This window comes from Engystomops pustulosus, chromosome 8 (genome assembly GCF_040894005.1).
Source record: "Engystomops pustulosus chromosome 8, aEngPut4.maternal, whole genome shotgun sequence".
Classification (NCBI taxonomy): domain Eukaryota; kingdom Metazoa; phylum Chordata; class Amphibia; order Anura; family Leptodactylidae; genus Engystomops; species Engystomops pustulosus.
Window position 1 is genome coordinate 112,955,745 of NC_092418.1, and position 20,876 is coordinate 112,976,620.

A 20,876-nucleotide genomic window follows, 5' to 3' on the forward strand; every position below is an offset into this window, starting at 1 on the left:
CCTGTGGAGGCGAGGCAGCGCTAAGCCACGCCCAGGAAGAAGTGATTCCTCCCCTGGTGCTGTGGCCCCTGGGCTGTCAGCTGGTGGGGGCTCCATGAGCCCCTGTCATGTCCTGACCGCAATATCATAGACATGTGAGACCTGACCGCACAATGTGTACTGTGATCTATATACCTGAATATATAGGGGATATTGGCATCTTAAAGGGAATGTCCACTGAAAAAGGGGTTTAGAATTAAGCAATTATGACCTCACTAATCCCTGGGGGGAGACTCCAAAAAATAATAATAAATCTTTATATTGCGCCATCAGATTTCGCATGTACTAGGGGTATGTGCTTCTAGGGGCTACATATATACTAGGGGCATGTGCTGGTAGGTACTATCTCTATACTGAGGGGCATGCACTGGTATGGGTGGGCTACATATATACTGCAGGCATGCACTGGTATGGGCTTCCTCTATACTAGGGGCATGCGCTGGTATGGGCTATCTATATACAGGGGGCATGTGCTGGTATGGGCTACATATATACTGCAGGCATGCGCTGGTATGGGCTATCTATATACAGGGGGCATGTGCTGGTATGGGCTACCTATATACCAGAGGCATGTGCTGGTATGGGCTACCCATATGCCGGGGCATGTGCTGGTATGGGCTACCCATATGCCGGGGCATGTGCTGGTATGGGCTACCCATATACCGGGTGCATGTGCTGGTATGGGCTAAATTTATACTGGGAGCATGTTCTGGTATGGGCACAATTTATACTGGTATGGGCTACCTCTACACTATGGGCATGTGCTGGTATGGGCTATCTATATACCAGGGGCATGTGCTGGTTTGAGCTACCTATATACCAGGGGCATGTGCTGGTTTCAGCTACCTATATACCAGGGGCATGTGCTGGTATGGGCTAAATTTATACTTGGGGCATGTTCTGGTATGGGCTACCTCTATACTATGGGCATGCGGTAGTATGGGCTTCCTCTATACCGGGGGCATGTGCTGGTGTGGGCTACATATGTACAGGGGCATGTGCTGGTATGGGCCACATATATACAGGGGCATGCGCTGGTATGGACTCCCTATATACCGGGGGCATCTGCTGGTATGGGCTAAATTTATACTGGGGGCATGTTCTGGTATGGGCTACCTCTATACTATGGGCATGCGGTAGTATGGGCTTCCTCTATACCGGGGGCATGTGCTGGTGTGGGCTACCCATATACCGGGGGCAAGTGCTGGTATGGGCTACATATATACAGGGGCATGTGCTGGTATGGGCCACATATATACAGGGGCATGCGCTGGTATGGACTCCCTATATACCGGGGGCATGTGCTGGTATGGGCTACCTATATACAGGGGCATGTGCAGGTATAGGCTACCCATATACCGGGGGCATGTGCTGGTATGGGCTAAATTTATACTGGGGGCATGTTCTGGTATGGGCTAAATTTATACTGGGGGCATGTTCTGGTATGGGCAAAATTTATACTGGGGGCATGTGCTAGTATGGGCTATCTATTTACCGGGGCATGTGCTAGTATGGGCTGCCCATATACCGGGGGCATGTGCTGGTATGGGCTAAATTTATACTGGGGGCATGTTCTGGTATGGGCTAAATTTATACTGGGGGCATGCTCTGGTATGGGCTACCTCTATACTATGGGCATGCACTGGTATGGGCTTCCTCTATACCAGGGGCATGTGCTGATGTGGGCTACCCATATACCAGGGGCATGTGCTGGTATGGGCTAAATTTATACTGGGGGCATGTTCTGGTATGGGCAAAATTTATACTTGGGGCATGTTCTGGTATGAGCTATCTATTTACTGGGGGCATGTGCTGGTATGAGCTACCTCTATACTATGGGCATGTGCTGGTATGGGCTACCTCTATACTATGGGCATTCGGTGGTATGGGCTTCCTCTATACTGGGGGCATGTGCTGGTATGGGCTACCCATATACTGGGGGCATGTGCTGGTATGGGCTACCCATATACTGGGGGCATGTGTTGGTATGGGCTACATATATACAGGGGCATGTGCTGGTATGGGCTACATATATACAGGGGCATGTGCTGGTATGGGCTACATATATACAGGGGGCATGTGCTGGTATGGGCTACATATATACAGGGGCATGTGCTGGTATGTGCTACATATATACAGGGGCATGTGCTGGTATGGGCTACATATAAACAGGGGCATGTGCTGGTATAGGCTAACTATATACTGGGGGGCATGCGCTGGTATGGGCTACATATATACAGGGGCAAGTGCTGGTATGGGCTACATATGTACAGGGGCATGTGCTGGTATGGGCTACATATATACAGAGGCATGCACTGGTATGGACTCCCTATATACAAGGGGCATGTGCTGGTATGGGCTACCCATATACTAGGGGCATGTTCTGGTATGGGCAAAATTTATACTGGGGGCATGTGCTGGTATAGGCAAAATTTATACTGGGGGCATGTGCTAGTATGGGCTATCTATATACTGGGATCATGCACTGGTATGGGCTACATATATACAGGGGCATGTGCTGGTATGGGCTACCCATATACCGGGGGCATGTTCTGGTATGGGAAAAATTTATACTGGGGGCATGTTCTGGTATGGGCTATCTATTTACTGGGGGAAAGTGCTGCTGTGGGCTACATATATACTCGGGGCATGCAATGGTATGGGCTTCCTCTATACTAGGGACAAGTGCTGGTGTGGGCTACATATATACTGGGGGCATGGGCTGGTGTGGGCTACATATATACTGGGGGCATGGGCTGGTGTGGGCTACATATATACTGGGGGCATGGGCTGGTGTGGGCTAAATATATATACTGGGGGCATGGGCTGGTGTGGGCTACATATATACTGGGGGCATGGGCTGGTGTGGGCTACATATATACTGGGGGCATGGGCTGGTGTGGGCTAAATATATATACTGGGAGCATGGGCTGGTTTGGGCTACCCCTATACTGGGGGCATGGGCTGGTATGTGCTAAATATATACTAGGGGTGTATGTGCTGGTATGTGCTAAATATATACTAGGGGGGTATGTGCTGGTATGTGCTAAATATATACTAGGGGGGCATGTGCTGGTATGTGCTAAATATATACTAGGGGGGTATGTGCTGGTATGTGCTAAATATATACTAGGGGGGCATGTGCTAAATATATACTAGGGGGCCATGTGCTGGTATGTGCTAAATATATACTAGGGGGGTATGTGCTAAATATATACTAGGGGGGCATGTGCTGGTATGTGCTAAATATATACTAGGGGGGTATGTGCTAAATATATACTAGGGGGGCATGTGCTGGTATGTGCTAAATATATACTAGGGGGGTATGTGCTAAATATATACTAGGGGGGCATGTGCTGGTATGTGCTAAATATATACTAGGGGGGTATGTGCTGGTATGTGCTAAATATATACTAGGGGCATGTGCTGGTATGTGCTAAATATATACTAGGGGGGTATGTGCTGGTATGTGCTAAATATATACTAGGGGGGTATGTGCTGGTATGTGCTAAATATATACTAGGGGCATGTGCTGGTATGTGCTAAATATATACTAGGGGGGCATGTGCTGGTATGTGCTAAATATATACTAGGGGGGTATGTGCTGGTGTGTGCTAAATATATACTAGGGGGGCATGTGCTGGTATGTGCTAAATATATACTAGGGGGGTAATGTGCTGGTATGTGCTAAATATATACTAGGGGGGCATGTGCTGGTATGTGCTAAATATATACTAGGGGGGTATGTGCTGGTATGTGCTAAATATATACTAGGGGGGCATGTGCTAAATATATACTAGGGGGCCATGTGCTGGTATGTGCTAAATATATACTAGGGGGGTATGTGCTAAATATATACTAGGGGGGCATGTGCTGGTATGTGCTAAATATATACTAGGGGGGTATGTGCTAAATATATACTAGGGGGGCATGTGCTGGTATGTGCTAAATATATACTAGGGGGGTATGTGCTAAATATATACTAGGGGGGCATGTGCTGGTATGTGCTAAATATATACTAGGGGGGTATGTGCTGGTATGTGCTAAATATATACTAGGGGCATGTGCTGGTATGTGCTAAATATATACTAGGGGGGTATGTGCTGGTATGTGCTAAATATATACTAGGGGGGTATGTGCTGGTATGTGCTAAATATATACTAGGGGCATGTGCTGGTATGTGCTAAATATATACTAGGGGGGCATGTGCTGGTATGTGCTAAATATATACTAGGGGGGTATGTGCTGGTGTGTGCTAAATATATACTAGGGGGGCATGTGCTGGTATGTGCTAAATATATACTAGGGGGGTAATGTGCTGGTATGTGCTAAATATATACTAGGGGCATGTGCTGGTAGGGCCTACTTTTATACTGGGTGCATGTGCTGGCATGGGCTAAGAATATACTGGGGGCATGTACTGGCCTAGGCTACCTGGTATGGGCTACCTATATACTGAGGGTACTTTACTATATAAATTAATGAGGTGGTGCTGGTGTTAAAGGTAACCTGTCAGCTAAAAGATGGATTCTAAACCTCACACACTCCCTTACAGACCAGTGTAGAGGCATTCCAAGGTTTGATATATTCATTTTAAAGGAAACCTACTGTCAGGAACCTACCTTATACGCCCTAAGCTTTCCTTCCTAAACTGATATAAACTTTAATATGCAAATTGTCAGCAGAGTCTTCTTGAGGTGTGGAGTAGCCTCTCCGGGGTGTAGGAGCTGCTCCGGTCCCCAGTAGCCTATATGGTCCTTCTGCATCCTTGGAGCGTGCCTGAAACATCTCGTTCTTGTGCACAAGTCGTAGTCACACCGCCGGCTTCTTCAGGCTCTGCACATGCGCCGGCGGCAGAGCGCACATGTGTATCGCCAGTCAAGTAATCTGCAAGCTGGTGGGTCAGAACATGCTACTGGGGCGTGGAGAAGCCTTTACTCCCACACACCAGAGAGGCTACTCCACACCACAAGACGACTCAGCTGTTGGTAAGTACTAAAGAGTAAGAGAAAAGATGCTCTAGGTCTTAGGGTGATGGCACACGTAGCGTTTTGACCGCGTTTTTGGCCCGTTTTTAAGCAGTCAATCAAAAAACGCATCCATTTTTGACCAGTTTCAATTAAGAGAATTGGTCAAACCTGTCAAAAATGGAAGCGTTTTCAAAAAATACATGCGGTTTTTAAAGGACTGCTTAAAAACAGGCAAAAAACGCCACGTGTGCCATTACCCTTAGGGCGTTAGGAAGAACCTATCATTGGATCTACCTTAATAAGTAGATTCCCACTGGTAGGTTTCCTTGAAAGGTTAAATTCGGATGACTGTATTAAAGTTCCCACTGCTGGGCTCTCCTTATTGTAGCTTAGGAGTAACATCTCAGGACAGACACGATAGACCATAACATGCAACAAACATCATACAATGTGGCATCAATGAACGTTAGCTCCCTACTTCTCCTAATGGTTCTCCAAAAGATTCTGAATGGAGCAGCTGTGCACATGCTCGACCACCCACTCACAGTTTTGCAGTGGTCATGTGGTTACCTTTCTGTATGCAGAGCTGTGCCCCTAGTCCCCTAGGAATGGTTTTTCCCCACCCTCAGGAAACTGCTCAGTCATACATCATTTTCATATTTTAAAGAAACCTCCCATGTGCCCCATATCTCCTCCTCCTGTTGCTTCCCCTTTCAGGACGTCATACATGTCTGCCCCGCTCCACACTGGCCACTCCCATGGGACTAGGGACACAGCTCTGCATACAGAAAGATCAAATTTCATCTAACATTTTTTTTGGAAAAAGACAGTTTTACTATAAAATTCTTTGGCAATGTGTACACTATTCTCTGTGGTGACACGGGGGAGCACGAAAAAGGGCTCCCAATGACAGGTTCCCTTTAATGCAATTACATGTACAATTTAACCAATTGCTCTTTTCTCTGGATCCATGAATTCCCACATCCGCATTCAGGTATATATGTGCTACTGGATCGACTTTAGCCCAATATAATCAGTTACGGATTACAGTTACAGATCAGTTACAGTTATAATCAGTTATATCAAATGAGAGCTGGTAGCGGTCTCCTGTATACAGGCGTAGAGCTGGGGTTGTGCCACCTCTGGAGGTTGTGTGGGCAGCTCTAACTCAACTCAACCCGCTGGTTCTGGAAGGCGCAGGAACTGTCTATAAAAATAAAAAAGATGATTGACCTTACGTATCCCTCATGGGTGAGGAACCATCGCATCACAGGAACCCATTTTTTTTTTAATGGCAGATTTGAATTCCTCCAGAAAAATTACATTTTTGATTTGAAATTTAAAATTTTGGTCATGGCGCTGTAATTGTACACCTTTCCATTTTTGGGCAAAAACGTTGAAAAAGGGGGATATTTCGAATTCATCCCCCGCTGTGTGAGTGGCGGAGAATCACATTACACTGGCCCCCAATGTGTGAGGTGGGGGCTCTCATTACACCAGCCCCCGCTGTGTGAGAGGCGGAGACTCATATTAAACCAGCCCCCGATGTGTGAGAGGTGGAGACTCACATTACACCAGCCCCCGATGTGTGAGAGGAGGGACTCACATTACACCAGCCCCCGATGTGTGAGAGGCAGGGACTCACATTACACCAGCCCCCGATGTGTGAGAGGCGGGGACTCACATTACACCAACCCCTGATGTGTGAGAGGCGGGGACTCACATTACACCAGCCCCCGATGTGTGAGAGGCAGGGACTCACATTACACCAGCCCCCGATGTGTGAGAGGCAGAGACTCACATTACACCAGCCCCCGATGTGTGAGAGGCAGAGACTCACATTACACCAGCCCCCGATGTGTGAGAGGCGGAACTCACATTACACCAGCCCCCGATGTGTGAGAGACAGAGACTCACATTACACCAGCCCCCGATGTGTGAGAGGTGGGGACTCGCATTACACCAGCCCCTGATGTGTGAGAGGCAGAGACTCACATTACACCAGCCCCCGATGTGTGAGAGGTGGAGACTCGTATTACACCAGCCCCCGATGTGTGAGAGGTGGAGACTCGTATTACACCAGCCCCCGATGTGTGAGAGGCGGAGACTCACATTACACCAGCCCCCTATGTGTGAGAGGCGGAGACTCGTATTACACCAGCCCCCGATATGTGAGAGGTGGGGACTCAAATTACACCAGCCCCCGTTGTGTGAGAGGCGGAGACTCGTATTACACCAGCCCCCGATGTGTGAGAGGAGGGGACTCACATTACACCAGCCCCCGATGTGTGAGAGGTGGGGACTCGTATTACACCAGCCCCCGATGTGTGAGAGGATGGGGGAACCTGTTTTACAACAACCTTGGGCTTAACTACAGATACAGATGCCGTAACGCAGCACAGGGGCTTTGGATCGATGGCAGAACCAAATTTTATTAATGGGTTTTTCCCTTGCCATGGAGTAGTGCCTGCTACCTGCTATGTAATGGGCCCCCCTGCTGTGCTGACCAGGCCTGTCTGCAAGCCCTCTCTACAGAAGCCAGCCGCCCACCTGCCAGCACAGTCGCTGCCCGCAGTTTTTCATGAGATATTCTGCTGCCCTCAGGTGGATGACCTGAATAGTTCTCCGTAAGCTCCACCTTTGATTGCAACTTCCTGTATTCAGCATTAAGTTCCGAAAAAAAAAATTTTTCATCAAACCCTTAACCCCTTCCTCTACTATTTGGAACTAAAAGTAAAATTGAACCACAACTAAAAGAGAAATGACTTTCGTGAGAAACCATTTATTTACAATGAACTTTCACAAAGCCTTAATGTATATAACTTATGAAGGGCACAGTGAAGAGGGTCCGTCGTTTTACCTGCATCCCCCTCCCCCCCTTGGAAGACGGAGGGCGGCCAGGACTTGGACATCTCTTCAAAAACAGTAATAGGTCTTATTATTAGTATTATAATATATATCTATGTATATAGATTTTTCTTTTAAGTGCAGCAATAATTTCCCCACCCTGTTCTAGTAAAGTGGATGACAAAGTGCTGGCTTAGGAAAAAAAAAAAAGAAAAAGTAGAAAACAGACTTTTTTTTTTTAGGTTTTTCTTCGTCTTTTTTTTTTTTCTCTTTTCAACATGGGCATTCATTATGAACAACACATTTTCTTTTTCTGTACAAGAGAACTTTGGGTCCGATACAGAAATATAAATATAAAACAAACAGGCTATAAAAGGGGAAGGGGCAATGGTGGGGGAGGTCTGTCCTACTGATGGGGGGGGACCCTCTGCCGGTGTTGTAGGATGCTCTAGCCTGCTGTGGCGATACTCTGCATCTCTGCAGACACACACAGACCCTTCCGGAGGCCAATCGTTATCGGCTGACGAGGGAGGACACAGAAGGAACTCCTCCCCGTTTCTCCGTCTACTGAGAGCTGGCTCTTTCGAGGATGTGAAGGTCGTAGGGTTTTCTGCTCGTTCTCAGTCTGAACTTGTTCATGATATTATTGTGTTCTTTCAGTGCATTCTTAGCAGCCGATACGGTGGGGAAGGTCGCGACGATGGTGTAGGTGGAGGCCAAGTCTGAGGAGGGGCTGGCTTGTTCAGTACTCGTGTGGCTCTCTCCAATCCCGCAGTAGTGTTGATGATGTGGATGTGGGGTCTGCTGCGATCGAGGGTCCCGGAGCCACCGAATTTTAGCACCTACTTTAAAAAGTTCACCAAAAAGCATTTCTGCATCTTTGCGACTAATTCCGTCAGGCAGTTCTGTGATTTCTAGAACCTTCCCAACAACTGCAGACAAGAAGACAATGACAGTATTTGGGTTACACATGGAAGGCCAGGAGCTCCAACAGTATGTTCTGCAAGTAGACACATTTCATGTGAACAGTAGGTAGATATATAAAACTGTGACCAATGTCCTAGCTGGGCTCTTGAAAAGATACATTCCCAAATACTGGAGTTCCAACCTAATGGAACATCCAGTGATCAGAAGGATAGAAGAACACAAGTTACCAGAAGGTTCCCAACAATCAATAGCACTTCTGAGTTGGCCGCCCTTGATGTCCCATGGAAATCATGCAATTTAGGTAAAGATTCATGTGTTCTAATCTACACCATTGACGATGGCCAATGTCCCTTCAGAACAAAGTGTTGGGCATGTTAAAATGTTCCCACATCTGAAGGTCAGCAAACCCTTATAAACCACTGATGTTTGGCCAGTGTATTCAGAATTGGTTCCTGGTCCTTGAGAACTTTATGAAATGATAGGACACCCTGAGGCTGTTATTATAGGGAATTCCAATCCCTTTCATGGAAGAACTAGAGGGCAGATCACTGGATGGACATGTATTCACCTTGGGGGGAGGCATCATTAATGGCTCATGGGAAGGAAATGAGACCCCACAGGAGGACATTAGTGAGAGAAGGGTAAAAGGTATAGATGAGAGGGTTGGGACATGAAACATGCAAGGTGTGATTATATACATATTGGGGCTCATTTACTAAGGGCTCCGCGGCCGCACTTTCGTCGGGTTTCCCAACTTTTTCCGTTTTGCGGCGAATTCCACCGGGATTTTGGCACTCGATCGAATTTAAAAAACGAAGTGTGTCGCAAAATCAAGCACTTACATGCACCGGGGAGAAGATGGTGAACTTCGGTGGACCTCAGCGCAGCAGCGACACCTGCAGGAAGTTGGACGCACGAGCTTGCTGAATCGCCGGGAGACCCGAATCCTCGTCGGAGAACGCGCCACTGGATCACGACAGGACCGGGTAAGTAAATGAGCCCCATTACGTCCCATGAATCAATGCAAGGATTTGTCCCTTGTGCCACCCCTGCGAGTAGTCAGACCTCGCAGGTTGTATAGATGAGGGGGGAGGGTAGTAGAGTAAGACATCCCTGCATCAACTGACTACACAGTATAGGTTTGTAGTCTGTAACCATGGAGACACACAACCCAGCATGGAAGCTGTATATGTAAAACAGTTGATTCTGTATTAAAACTCGAGACTATTTGCAAATTTTTATTATCGCACACACTTGACATGTAAGAAAGGGGTATGTACACAGAAACATACCAGGTTCACCCGCAGAGAGGTCGGTGGAAGCAGCTTTCTTGGTGTTTTTTTTGCCTCTATTTCCATGTCTGTGTCCAGACTGACCCTAGAACATGCACAAAGGAGAATTTTTTTTTTTCCTTCATGAACAACTGCTAGAGGTTAGAGTCTCATATGGTCATATATTGTCTACATCTGTATCTATAGCTATGTGCCCGTGTGATTACACATTATCTGACTGATAGGCAATATGGGAAAACATTCATTCTTTTACCCCCAGTGACTTGGATCCTATGTATCTATATAAAAGAGAACTTTATCCCCTGAGACGTCTTCATTTTAATCCTAGATGTGAAATGTAGGATCAAGAACGCGATTATAAACCTGTTGACTTGTTATATGTCCGTGTACTAATTGAGGAGCATTGTATTGTAATGGCTGACCAAGTAACGGATATCTTGTATCACCTGCCAGGAAGAAAAGAAGACAGAGAAAGAAACGTATAAGATGGCGGTGACCTGAATGTTGGGAACTACAAATGTTGTGTTATTCACCCCCAAAACCCCAAGATTTAGCCCTTTCCAAATACACAGAGGACCATCACCGGCCGCCTCCCTGCAGTCATATAGAGGAGTATAGGAAAACATTGGGTGGAGAAACTCCTACCTGACCTGCCTCTATTCTGTATGAGGACAAGGCCCACTATCATTGTGATCCCAGCAGTCAGACCCCAATCAATCAGCATTTTTTTCCCCACATCCTGTTAATAGGGGATGATATTTAAAGGAAATCTACCATCAAAATTCTGCATGATAACCCAGGGACATTACTCACAGATCCAGGCACCGGGACTGTGGCATCTTCTTATATTTGTTATCCATGACCTCCTTCCTTCTAACATCAACTTTTAAAATTTATGCTAATGAGCCCGAAGACCCCGGGGGGGGGGGGGGGGAAGGTTATCAGAGCCCCTCTGTGCCGTCTTCTCCTTACATCCACTCCCTTTTTCGGAGGGAAGGAGGTCATGGATAACACATATAAGAAGATTCCCACAGTCCCGTGCCTGGATCTAAGAGTAATGTCCCTGGTTTATCAAGATGGATTTTGATGGTAGATTTCCTTTAAATTTCGGGCAACCCCTCTAAGGTATTAGATGCCATTCCCTGGGAATATCTAAATGATCTCAAGGAAAAGCACACACCGAAAAGGGAATTTCAGCTTTCACCGCTGAATGCACTACACCTGCAGCCAGGAAAGAATATAGGATGCAGAATATGGCCACAATACAGTCATCTGAACAGGCCTTTATTACAGGAGTGTGGGCACCTTATGGGTGGATTTCTGCCCCCCGGTCTAATGGGTGCACAGTGAGCGACTGTAAAAGACGAACAAATGACCCCCTTACCTTGTCCTGGAGCAAACGGTCTAGAAAAATGTGGAACTAGAGGGAGATGCGATAAACCGGGGCGGATATTTTTCATGTTGGTTATTTGGACAGGAACAGGCGACTGCGTGGGCGACGTTAGCGGACTGCTTAGATGTGAACTGTGCTGCAAGGACAAAAACGACATCTCTTTACTCCTATACATCCGTATTCATTGCAGACCTATTCGCCTATAATACAGAAGCCTATATAGAACCACAAACGTGTTATTCTCATACCTATATACCTATACTATACCAGCAGACCCCGTCAAGCGCATGGAACGTAGACTCTAGATGACCCATACATCCCTTTACATCAGGGGTCTCAAACTCAATTTACCTGGGGGCCGTTGCAGGTAGATTCTGGGTAAGGCTGGGCCGCATCAAGTTTTCCACACAAAATGCACTTACAAAATATCATTATTCAGATTCAAATGTCATGGCGTCTCCCAGTGCAAGGAAAGCCCCAAGCTGGGAGACGTGTTTTCTCTATGAACGCGTCCTGTGTACCGAGGGGTCCCAAGCTCCTACCGCACTGAGCCCAGTCAGGGACACTCCATTCCCCCCCCCCCCCCCCCCCCCACCCGGTACTTGCCTCCCCGTGTCCCTCCCATCGAAGAAGATGAAGTCGCCGCTCTGGCCTGCACCAAGTGCGTTCAGAGCGGCGACTTAATCTTCTTCAAGTACCGGAGGGAAGGGGATTAACCGGTTACGGGCCCTTTCCTGTTTTTTCATGTCCATTTTTCACTCCCCACCTTCAAAAAACTATAACTTTTTTATTTTTACACGTAAAGAGCTGTGTGATGGATTGTTTTCTGCGTAACAAATTGCACTTCATAGTGATGGTATTAAATATTCCATGCCATGTACTCGGAAGCAGGAAAAAAATTCCAAATGCAATGAAAATGCATTTGCGCCATTTTCTTGTGGGCTTGGATATTACGTCTTTCACTGAGCGCCCCAAATGACATGTCTACTTTATTTTTTGGGTCGGTACGATTAAGGGGATACCAAATTTGTATAGGTTTTATAATGTTTTCATACATTTACAAAAATTAAAACCTACTGTACAAAAATATTTTTTTTTATTTTGCCAAATTCTGGCGCTAATAACTTTTTCATACTTTGGTGTACGGAGCTGTGGGTGCTGTCATTTTTTGCGAAATTTGATAATATGTTCAATGATATCATTTTTAGGACTGTACAACCTTTTGATCACTTTTTATAGATTTTTTTATATATTTCAAAATGGCAAAAAAGTGCCATTTTCGAATTTGGGCGCTATTTTCCGTAACGGGGTTAAACGCACTGAAAAACCGTCATCATATTTTGATAGATCGGGCATTTTCGGACACGTCGATACCTGATATGTTTATGATTTTTACTGTTTATTTATATTTATGTCAGTTCTAGGGAAAGGGGGGTGATTTGAAATTTTAGGTTTTTTTATTATTATTTTTTTTTTTAAACTTTTTTTTATTTTTATTTATACTATTTTTCAGACTCCCTAGGGTACTTTAACCCTAGGTTGTCTGATCGATCCTATCATATACTGCCATACTACAGTATGGCAGTATATGGAGATTTTCCTCCTCATTCATTACAATGTGCTATCAGCACATTGTAATGAAGGGGTTAAAACGAAATAGCCTCGGGTCTTCGGAAGACCTGAGGCTACCATGGAGACGGATCTCCGCCCCCCGATGACGTCACGGGGAGCGGTGATCCCAGGTAAGATGGCGGCGCCCATGCGCCGCTATCTTTTTGAGGCTGCCGGCAGCTTTGTCGGCAGCCATCGCTGTGAAAGCACCCGCGATCGGTGCTAGCACCGATCGCGGGTGTTACCGGTAAGCCTTTGCTGCAATATGCAGCAAAGACTTACCGGCTATGGAGAGGGCTCAGCCCGTGAGCCCTCTCCATGCAGCGCGACCAGGTGGGGGCCGCAAAATATTGTCCCGCGGGCCGCAGTTGGCCCGCGGGCCGCGAGTTTGAGACCCCTGCTTTACATACTATACGTCCAGAGAGTCTTCTGTAGGGAAGTTCCATTTCAATATTGGATTAAACTTATATTTTGGTCCATTGGTTCCCAACCTCTTGGGCCTGGACCAGTCTGCAGAACTAGTGTAGCTCTGCCTTTCTTCTAAAGTTGCTCTGCTCTAAAAGAACGGGGTCAGTACAGCTCCCCTACACATAAGGTGGTCCCTAGCACTGAAAGGAGGGTCTGCAGTGCCAAACCAGAGCTGTACCCCCTTGACTATCAGGAAGTCACAGAGGTCATACAGTTGTGGACTATACAGCAGAGTATTGCGGTATTTTTACATTAACAATACTGGACGTTATTTATACTATTCCTGCAAAGGGTCTGTGAGTTGTTAAGTGCTCCATGTGGGCTGAACGCTAGCCCGCCCGCACGCCCTTACCTGGGTAGACGGATCGAAGCCTCCGTACTCGGCCGTTTTATGAGCCCTCTGGTGGTCACAATAATATTTATTTGGCTTCCAGTGAGGAGGTGAATGTGTTTGAGGTGGTGGGTTGTTGGGAACATTGAGCTGCATCATTACCATTCCACCGGGAGGGGGCGGCGCTGGTACTGCCGGAGAAGAATATAAAAATAATTCTGTATAAGGCAGAACACCACCCATGTGTAATAATAAAACTTTGTCCTCTGCTGTGAGCAATACAGACCGCACCGCTGCAGGTGGATACAAATATAGGATAGAGTTAATTATATACCTGCACATTGAGGACCCGGCAGCGGCTGCGAGCTACAAGGAGATGTTGCCCTTGGAAATGGCATCTGGTCAGATCCTGGATGCTGCATGTACCCCACGGAGGAGCTGTAGAATACAAGATGCATCAGTTGCCATATATAGATAGAGGTTATATCATAGGGTGTGGGATGTATTTTATATATCGAGGGTCCAGACCTCAGGCTATTCTGCTGCCCTGGTGATATGACGCTGTAGTAGACTGGCATCCCGCTGGTCGGTAGCTGCCCCTGGTGGGACTGGTTAGGAATGAGCACCTGTTGGTGATATGGCTGTTGTGGCACGGACTGAGAGCCTTGCCGAACGGGAACCTAAGAAACAAGTGCATCCGTTTAGTTATAACAAAACTACAATGTGAGGCGCTAACGGGACAGCGGGCAAAGTATCATTCATGCTTTATCACACTACCTGGTATGAGGGCACTGAGGAGTACTGCACCATAACACCTTGGATGGGGTTGGCAAGGTTGCCGTGTTGCCCGCTCACCAACGTCTGGTTCTGAGGCTGCTGCACGTTGACCATGCCCTGGTGGTAGGTTGGCTGCTGGCCGGGCATTACTGCAGGATAAGCTACAACAGACAGAGAATATATATGTATAAAGGAAATAAAAAGTAATAAGAGCTGGACGAATAATCTACTAAAAACATATCCGCTACCAAAACACCCTACAAGTAAAACCAACACTTCAATATTACAGATCGCTGCGAAACCGAACAGATTACATAGAGGAATTGATGTTTATATCTGTATACAAATCATCTTCGCAGTGCACTGGGGGCGGGGCTTCGATTCCTAGTGCACCAGTTTTTGTGTTTTTACATAAGTGCACAGCACTGCCCCTATATAGGATGATGAAAGAAGAAAACTAGTGCACCAGAAAAAATGGCCATAGTGCGCTGGGGGGGGAGGGTTCTTTGGAAATACCAGGAAAAGCAAGTCAGGAAAACTTATAAAGTGCCTCACTTGTGTGTGGTGTGATTCAGGAGCTTCCTTACAGGGAGTTGTCCTAGCTTTTCAAAATTATCCCCGGGATAGGGGATAACAAGATGATCAGTGCAGGTCCGACTACTGGGATCCCAAGAACGAGACCTCCAGTTATTTAAAGAACATGGATCTCATTCTCTCTAATGGTTGGAGCGGCAGGTCCAGGACGTGTCCTGCTGCTCTCTCCATGGGAGAGACTAAAACAGCGGAGAGCACAGTGTTCAGGCATTTCCAGCACTCACATTCTCTGTTCTCGGCTATTTCCATCACTCAAAAATCTACCACCAGGATGAAGGACTGTATACAATTGAGCCTGAGGGGCTCCAGGCTCCATAGGTGTTAATGGAGCCTGGAGCCCCTCAGACTTATTTGCATGCAGTTTTTCACACCTGCACAGATCTGAAAACAGCACCACACTAGTTTAAAGGTTGCATGGGGTATTACAGCTCAATTGCATTCACTTCAACAGAGCTATAAAGCTTTTTTAATCAAGGCTGCAGCACATGGATGGTTAAACAGATCTTAGTTCTTTCCCCTCATGGGCGCAGGTAACCCGATCAACCGTGGATGTTCACCTTAATGCAGATGCAAGTCACAGTACATGATTTACTTCCAACCTGTAATCTATATATATGCCAAGTAGACCGCTCCACTACGCTACTGTACAGACCATATCACATTGCCTGCGAGTGTAGACAAGACATCAGTCCGGAGGAGGTCGACAGACTCACAAGTTCAATCTTCCCCAATCCAATTCTCTGTGTGCGTTGTAATAATAGATCAGTTTAATTCTCAGCCTGACCCCGTTCCAATAACAAAACACCCTTCGCCGTTCATCAATAGACGCTTCAAGTAACACTCCCCGGACCGGGGCGCATGACATGAGAGCCGAGCCGCGCATTCAGCTCCACAATAACAGAGAATTTCATTTACATATCAATAATGGCACAAAAGGTTCTGCAATAAAAGGGCCACTCAGACTTCCACACCGATGCAGAAACACACTTGTAAGGGGTTGTAAATGGTCTGATAAGTGCCCAAAAAGTCCCCAATAACAGAAGTCATTTGCATAAGTGGGTTGGAAAACGTCTGCATTCTCCCACATTCACTGTGACCTTGTTAGTCTGAAAAAGCTTTTATTGCCCCCTTCAAAGGATATTCCCCCTCCTCCTGAGCTGGGACCTGTGATGTCACCACAAATATCATGATGTCACCGTGAACAGCGGAAGAGATCAGTAGAAGATCCACCATTCATACTGTAAGTGAAACTGACTGACGACGCGTGGAAGAGAATGTGCATGAGCGGCAGCTATATGACGATTCCCTGGATTACCCTGGGCATCTACGGTGCCTGCATGTGGCAACTTGGGGATCACTATGCTACTTAAAGGGCTTTTACCAAACTCGCACGTTAACCCCTACCCACAAGATAACAAGCTGATTGGTGAGGGCTTCAACGGCTGGGATCCCCAATCGGGAGAATGAAGGTCCTGTTCTTACTAATGGCTGGAGCAGCAAGTTGAGCGTTTGTCCTGCCGCTGGTGTACCAAACACTTATAAGTCTAAATAATACTGTATTAGTACGGAAGAGGAATCAAAGTGGCACACCGTGGGTTAATCATTTAAAGGGTAAAATATTCATAGGTGAAAAAAAAAAAAAAAAATATCTGAACATAAACAAAGGCGTCCTCAGGGTGCGGTCACACGTTGCGTTTACCGGAATAGTTGAAGAGTGATTTGCCTAATTAAACAGCTGTTAACACGTGTTTACAAAACGCAATCGTCAACGCATTGTTAACGCATGCATTTGTTAACGCAAGTGTTAACAGCTGTTTAATTAGGCAAATCACTCTTTAGCTATTCCAGTGCGTTTATAAACGCGTGCGGTAAACACAATGTGTGGACACAGCCTCAGGAGAATACAGAAAATTCAGCAAAATAACAAGTTTTCCAGAAATCCAGCAGAGAAGGGTTAATGTCCTGCTGCTCCGCTCCATCTGTGGCCAAATGAGATGAGCGGACCCGAACTGTAGGTTCAACATCCTCTGTCCGGCAGCTCCACCTAACCTGGAGGATTTGCTTGATGGGTGTCCACCAGGTCAATGGCAACCATGGCTAGGGGTGCAAAGCTGTGCCATTGGCTGCTCTGTTGCCCATTAACACGCCCGGGGCTTCCGAACAGAGGGCGCAGAACCTGATGTTTGGGTTCGCTCATCTCTAGTGGCCAATGGGTGGCTGAAGAGAGCAAGGCTAAACTTTTATTCTACTACAGACGGAGCACAACAAAAAGACTTGAAGCTCCAGCCAGTTGTTTTTCAGACACTGGACAGTAAGGACAAAGCTCCTGGGAGAGAGGAGTTTTTTTGTTTTTTTTTTTTGTTTTTTTTAGTATTTAAAAAGTAAAAGTCTTATTTGCATATTGGTGTACATTGTGTCAATTTTTTTTTGCTTCACGTTCCATTCAATAGTCTTCAAATAAAAAAATATCCTCCTATCACAGCGTTGATGAGTATCATCGCAATCCCGAAGAAGAGAAAGTGGCTGGAAAAGAGACCGGTTCACTGTGAGAAACTTAATCCCTCTCATACAGCGCCCCGGGCCCGCATCCCGCCGCTCCATATCCAACACACAGCTATGAGGGTAGGAGAGTGGGGGGGTGGGGGGTGTTTGGGGCAAAATTCAGGGAAAAGTTGTATACAGACCTGTTTGGTGGGCAGCTTGTGGCAGTGTTTGGTTTGGTTGCGAACTAAACTGGACTGACGATACGGGTCGGTATTGTTGGTTGGAGTGAGGGTACTGGGTCGGAGAACAGTAGCAGGTTGGCATCTAAGACATTAGAAAAAAAATAAAATTAAATAAAAAAATGTTAAATACATTTTATGATAAAATTAAAAAAAAAAAAAATGTATATATAATTTTAATTGACCAACTATTGAGCCATGTTATGTTTTATCCAATGTCATTGTGATCTTAATAACGATGATCCGCAATATCGCAAATGTTGAAAATATTAACATTTTCAGTACAGCTGCCTCCAGGGCTGTTTCAGTACCAGAAAATATTAACTTATGCAAAAATTAGCCCCAAAAAAAAAGAAAATTTGATAATTCCCATCTCCACTTCTGCCCATAAAATCGAAACAACCGCAAATTAGTCTGTTGTCACATAATAAACCTTCAAGCCCACAACTAGATTCCACTAATGAGAGAGACTTCACCATTAACAGGCACTAGAAGCTCCAAGTGTCCTTTCCTGACATCTCCCTCATTAGCACCTGCGCGCGTCCCCGGGGAGCCCCGTACCTGCTGGAGGGAGGGGGGCTGGATGTATCCCTGCGGCTGGAGGACTGGAGGATTGACAGGCTGGCTGGAGGCAGAATAGTTGGGGGGTGGCACAGACTGTCCGAGTGGTGGCGGAGGAGGGGGAGGTGGGAGCGCCATGATGTAGCCAGACTGGGCAGAAGGTTGAAGCACCACAGTGGATTGGAACATGGTCGAATGAGCGTCCGAAGACTCTGCCGAAGGCTGTCTGGCAAGACTCATATGGCTAAACTGAGAGCCCAGGTTGTCTGGCTATAAATTGGAAAAAAAAAAAAAAAATTTAAAAATTTTATGTACATAAAAAAGAAAATTATATTTATACATACATACATACATACATACATACACACACAGGACAGATCTATAGTGAACATATAATGAACACAAAGGAAATTCAGATTCCAAATACATGTACAGGCGGTCCCCTAACTTAAGGACACCCAACTTACAGAAGACCCCTCTGCCCCCTGTGACCTCTCTGGATGTTACTATAGTCCCAGGCTGCAATGATCAGCTGTAAGGCGTCTGTAATGAAGCTTTATTGAAAATCCTTGGTCCAATTACAGCAAAAAAAAATTTTTGAAATTGATTGTCACGGGGGCAAAAAAAAAAAAAAAAAATTTGTCTAGAACTACAATTATAAAATATACAGTTTCGAGTTGCATACAAATTCAACTTAAGTAAAAAAAAACCTATGGAACCTATCTTGTATGTAACCCGGGGACTGCCTGTACTACCTTACTGGAAAAAAAAAATCAGTCACATTTATATTCTCTCAGTCAGGACATCAGAAAAAATTTAATTCAGAAAAAAAAATTAAAAATAATAAAAAAAAAAAAAAAAACACGAATAATAATAAAAAAATTAAAGTAAAGCCTGGCTCAAACCAATCCTAACAAGCAATTGTTATAAGCACTAATATATTATATATATTTATATTATTATTATTAGAGCAGATTAAAAAATGAACAAAATTTCGAAGGAACAAAAAAAAAAAAAAAAAAATTATACAAAAGATAATACGGTAAAAAAGGTTGACAAAATGTCTTCTATAGAAGAAAAAAAAAAAAAAAAAAGAAGTTTCCCGCTTAATTAACACCTTGACAATTAAAGTAACGTTGATTCATCATAATTTTTCTCCGCCATCCCCGAGGATGGCAAAAACCGCTTAGCGTAGCGATGTTCATACAGTATCCGGGAACAATGCAAAACACATCCCCCGAGCTCAAAAATAATTAAGAAAATAGATAACGCTGTCAGAGCCGCTTCGGACTGCGTTAGCAAAATCTCGGACAATCCATAAAAATGAAAGTCCTTAAAAAAAAAAAATAGGTGATTACCGGAGCCATGGGGGTAATTATGGTGATTTTATATAATTATAATTTCAATGAGGTAGAATATTAAAAAAAAAAAAAAATTTGAATAAAAAAACCTACTCAAAAACTAAATTACAAAAGAATAAAAAAAGATAGTGAACGGTTTATGCAAGTTATAGAAGGGATTACAGTATTCGCTCTTTTATCCTCCGATTCACCTCATTTGCCATCATTAGACTCCTATTGCCAGAGACATTTGAAGACTGAAGTTATGCGGATGTAATTAGAAAGATACTGGATAGAACAATCCATCTAAAAAAAAAAATGGATCCTAACGGGAAGGAGAAGAGTTCCGGGCCTATAAACGCACAAGTTATCCAAGAAAAACTGAAAACTGGAATTAAAATTATGTGACATACAAGCAGTGTATACAGCGCTGAACTATATATAATGTATATACAGGCAGTCCCCGGGTTACATACAGCATAGGTTCCATAGGTTTGTTCTTAAGTTGGATTTATTTGTATGCAAGTCGAAACTGTACATTTTATAATTTTAATTCCAAAAAAAAAAAAATATTTTGCCCCAGTGATCATTGCAGCCTGGGACTATAGTAACATCCAGAGAGGTCACTAGAGGTCACAGGGGGCAGAGGGGTCCGTCTTTAACTGGGGGTTGTCTGTAAGTTGGGTGTGCTTAAGTAGGGGACTACCTGCCTGTATATGGAATACACCAGGATAATTTCAGTAAAAAGTTCACTTGTCAAGGTTGAAGTTTGAAGGTGTACTTGGGCAGACTGTACAATTTTGCAAGTGGGGGGCACCTTCCATTGAGTATAATGGGGAATAAAAAATTTTTTTGAATTTTGTAAGGAAAACAAAAAAAAAATTTGTATTTTAAAGAGGGATGATCTTCTGTACTCTTAAATCTTGGTGAGGTTGAGGTTTTTCGATTTTAATTATGTCTTTTGTTTTTTTTAAGACTGTATAAATTCTATTACAGTGCAGGC

The 20,876-nt window shown here is 45.1% G+C and overlaps 1 protein-coding gene across 11 annotated transcripts in view; it reads right to left on the minus strand.

Moving 5' to 3' along the window:
• Positions 1-7,771: 7,771 nt before the first annotated feature.
• The window catches only part of R3HDM1 (R3H domain containing 1), an 81,705-nt gene continuing 68,600 nt past the window's right edge, over positions 7,772-20,876 (minus strand). For 8 of the 11 annotated variants that reach the window (XM_072122254.1, XM_072122258.1, XM_072122257.1 and 5 more), the window contains 10 exons: positions 18,534-18,803; positions 17,934-18,057; positions 14,656-14,816; positions 14,407-14,558; positions 14,213-14,316; positions 13,900-14,069; positions 11,460-11,604; positions 10,439-10,521; positions 10,076-10,160; positions 7,772-8,788 (listed from right to left, as the gene is read on the minus strand). In XM_072122254.1, the coding sequence (XP_071978355.1) occupies positions 8,421-8,788; positions 10,076-10,160; positions 10,439-10,521; positions 11,460-11,604; positions 13,900-14,069; positions 14,213-14,316; positions 14,407-14,558; positions 14,656-14,816; positions 17,934-18,057; positions 18,534-18,803 (1,662 nt within the window). In that variant the 3' untranslated portion in view covers positions 7,772-8,420. Of the gene's footprint in view, positions 8,789-10,075; positions 10,161-10,328; positions 10,522-11,459; positions 11,605-13,899; positions 14,070-14,212; positions 14,317-14,406; positions 14,559-14,655; positions 14,817-17,933; positions 18,058-18,533; positions 18,804-20,876 lie in introns of all 11 variants that reach the window. The other 3 variants (XR_011849475.1, XM_072122260.1, XR_011849476.1) reach the window with 3 other exon arrangements.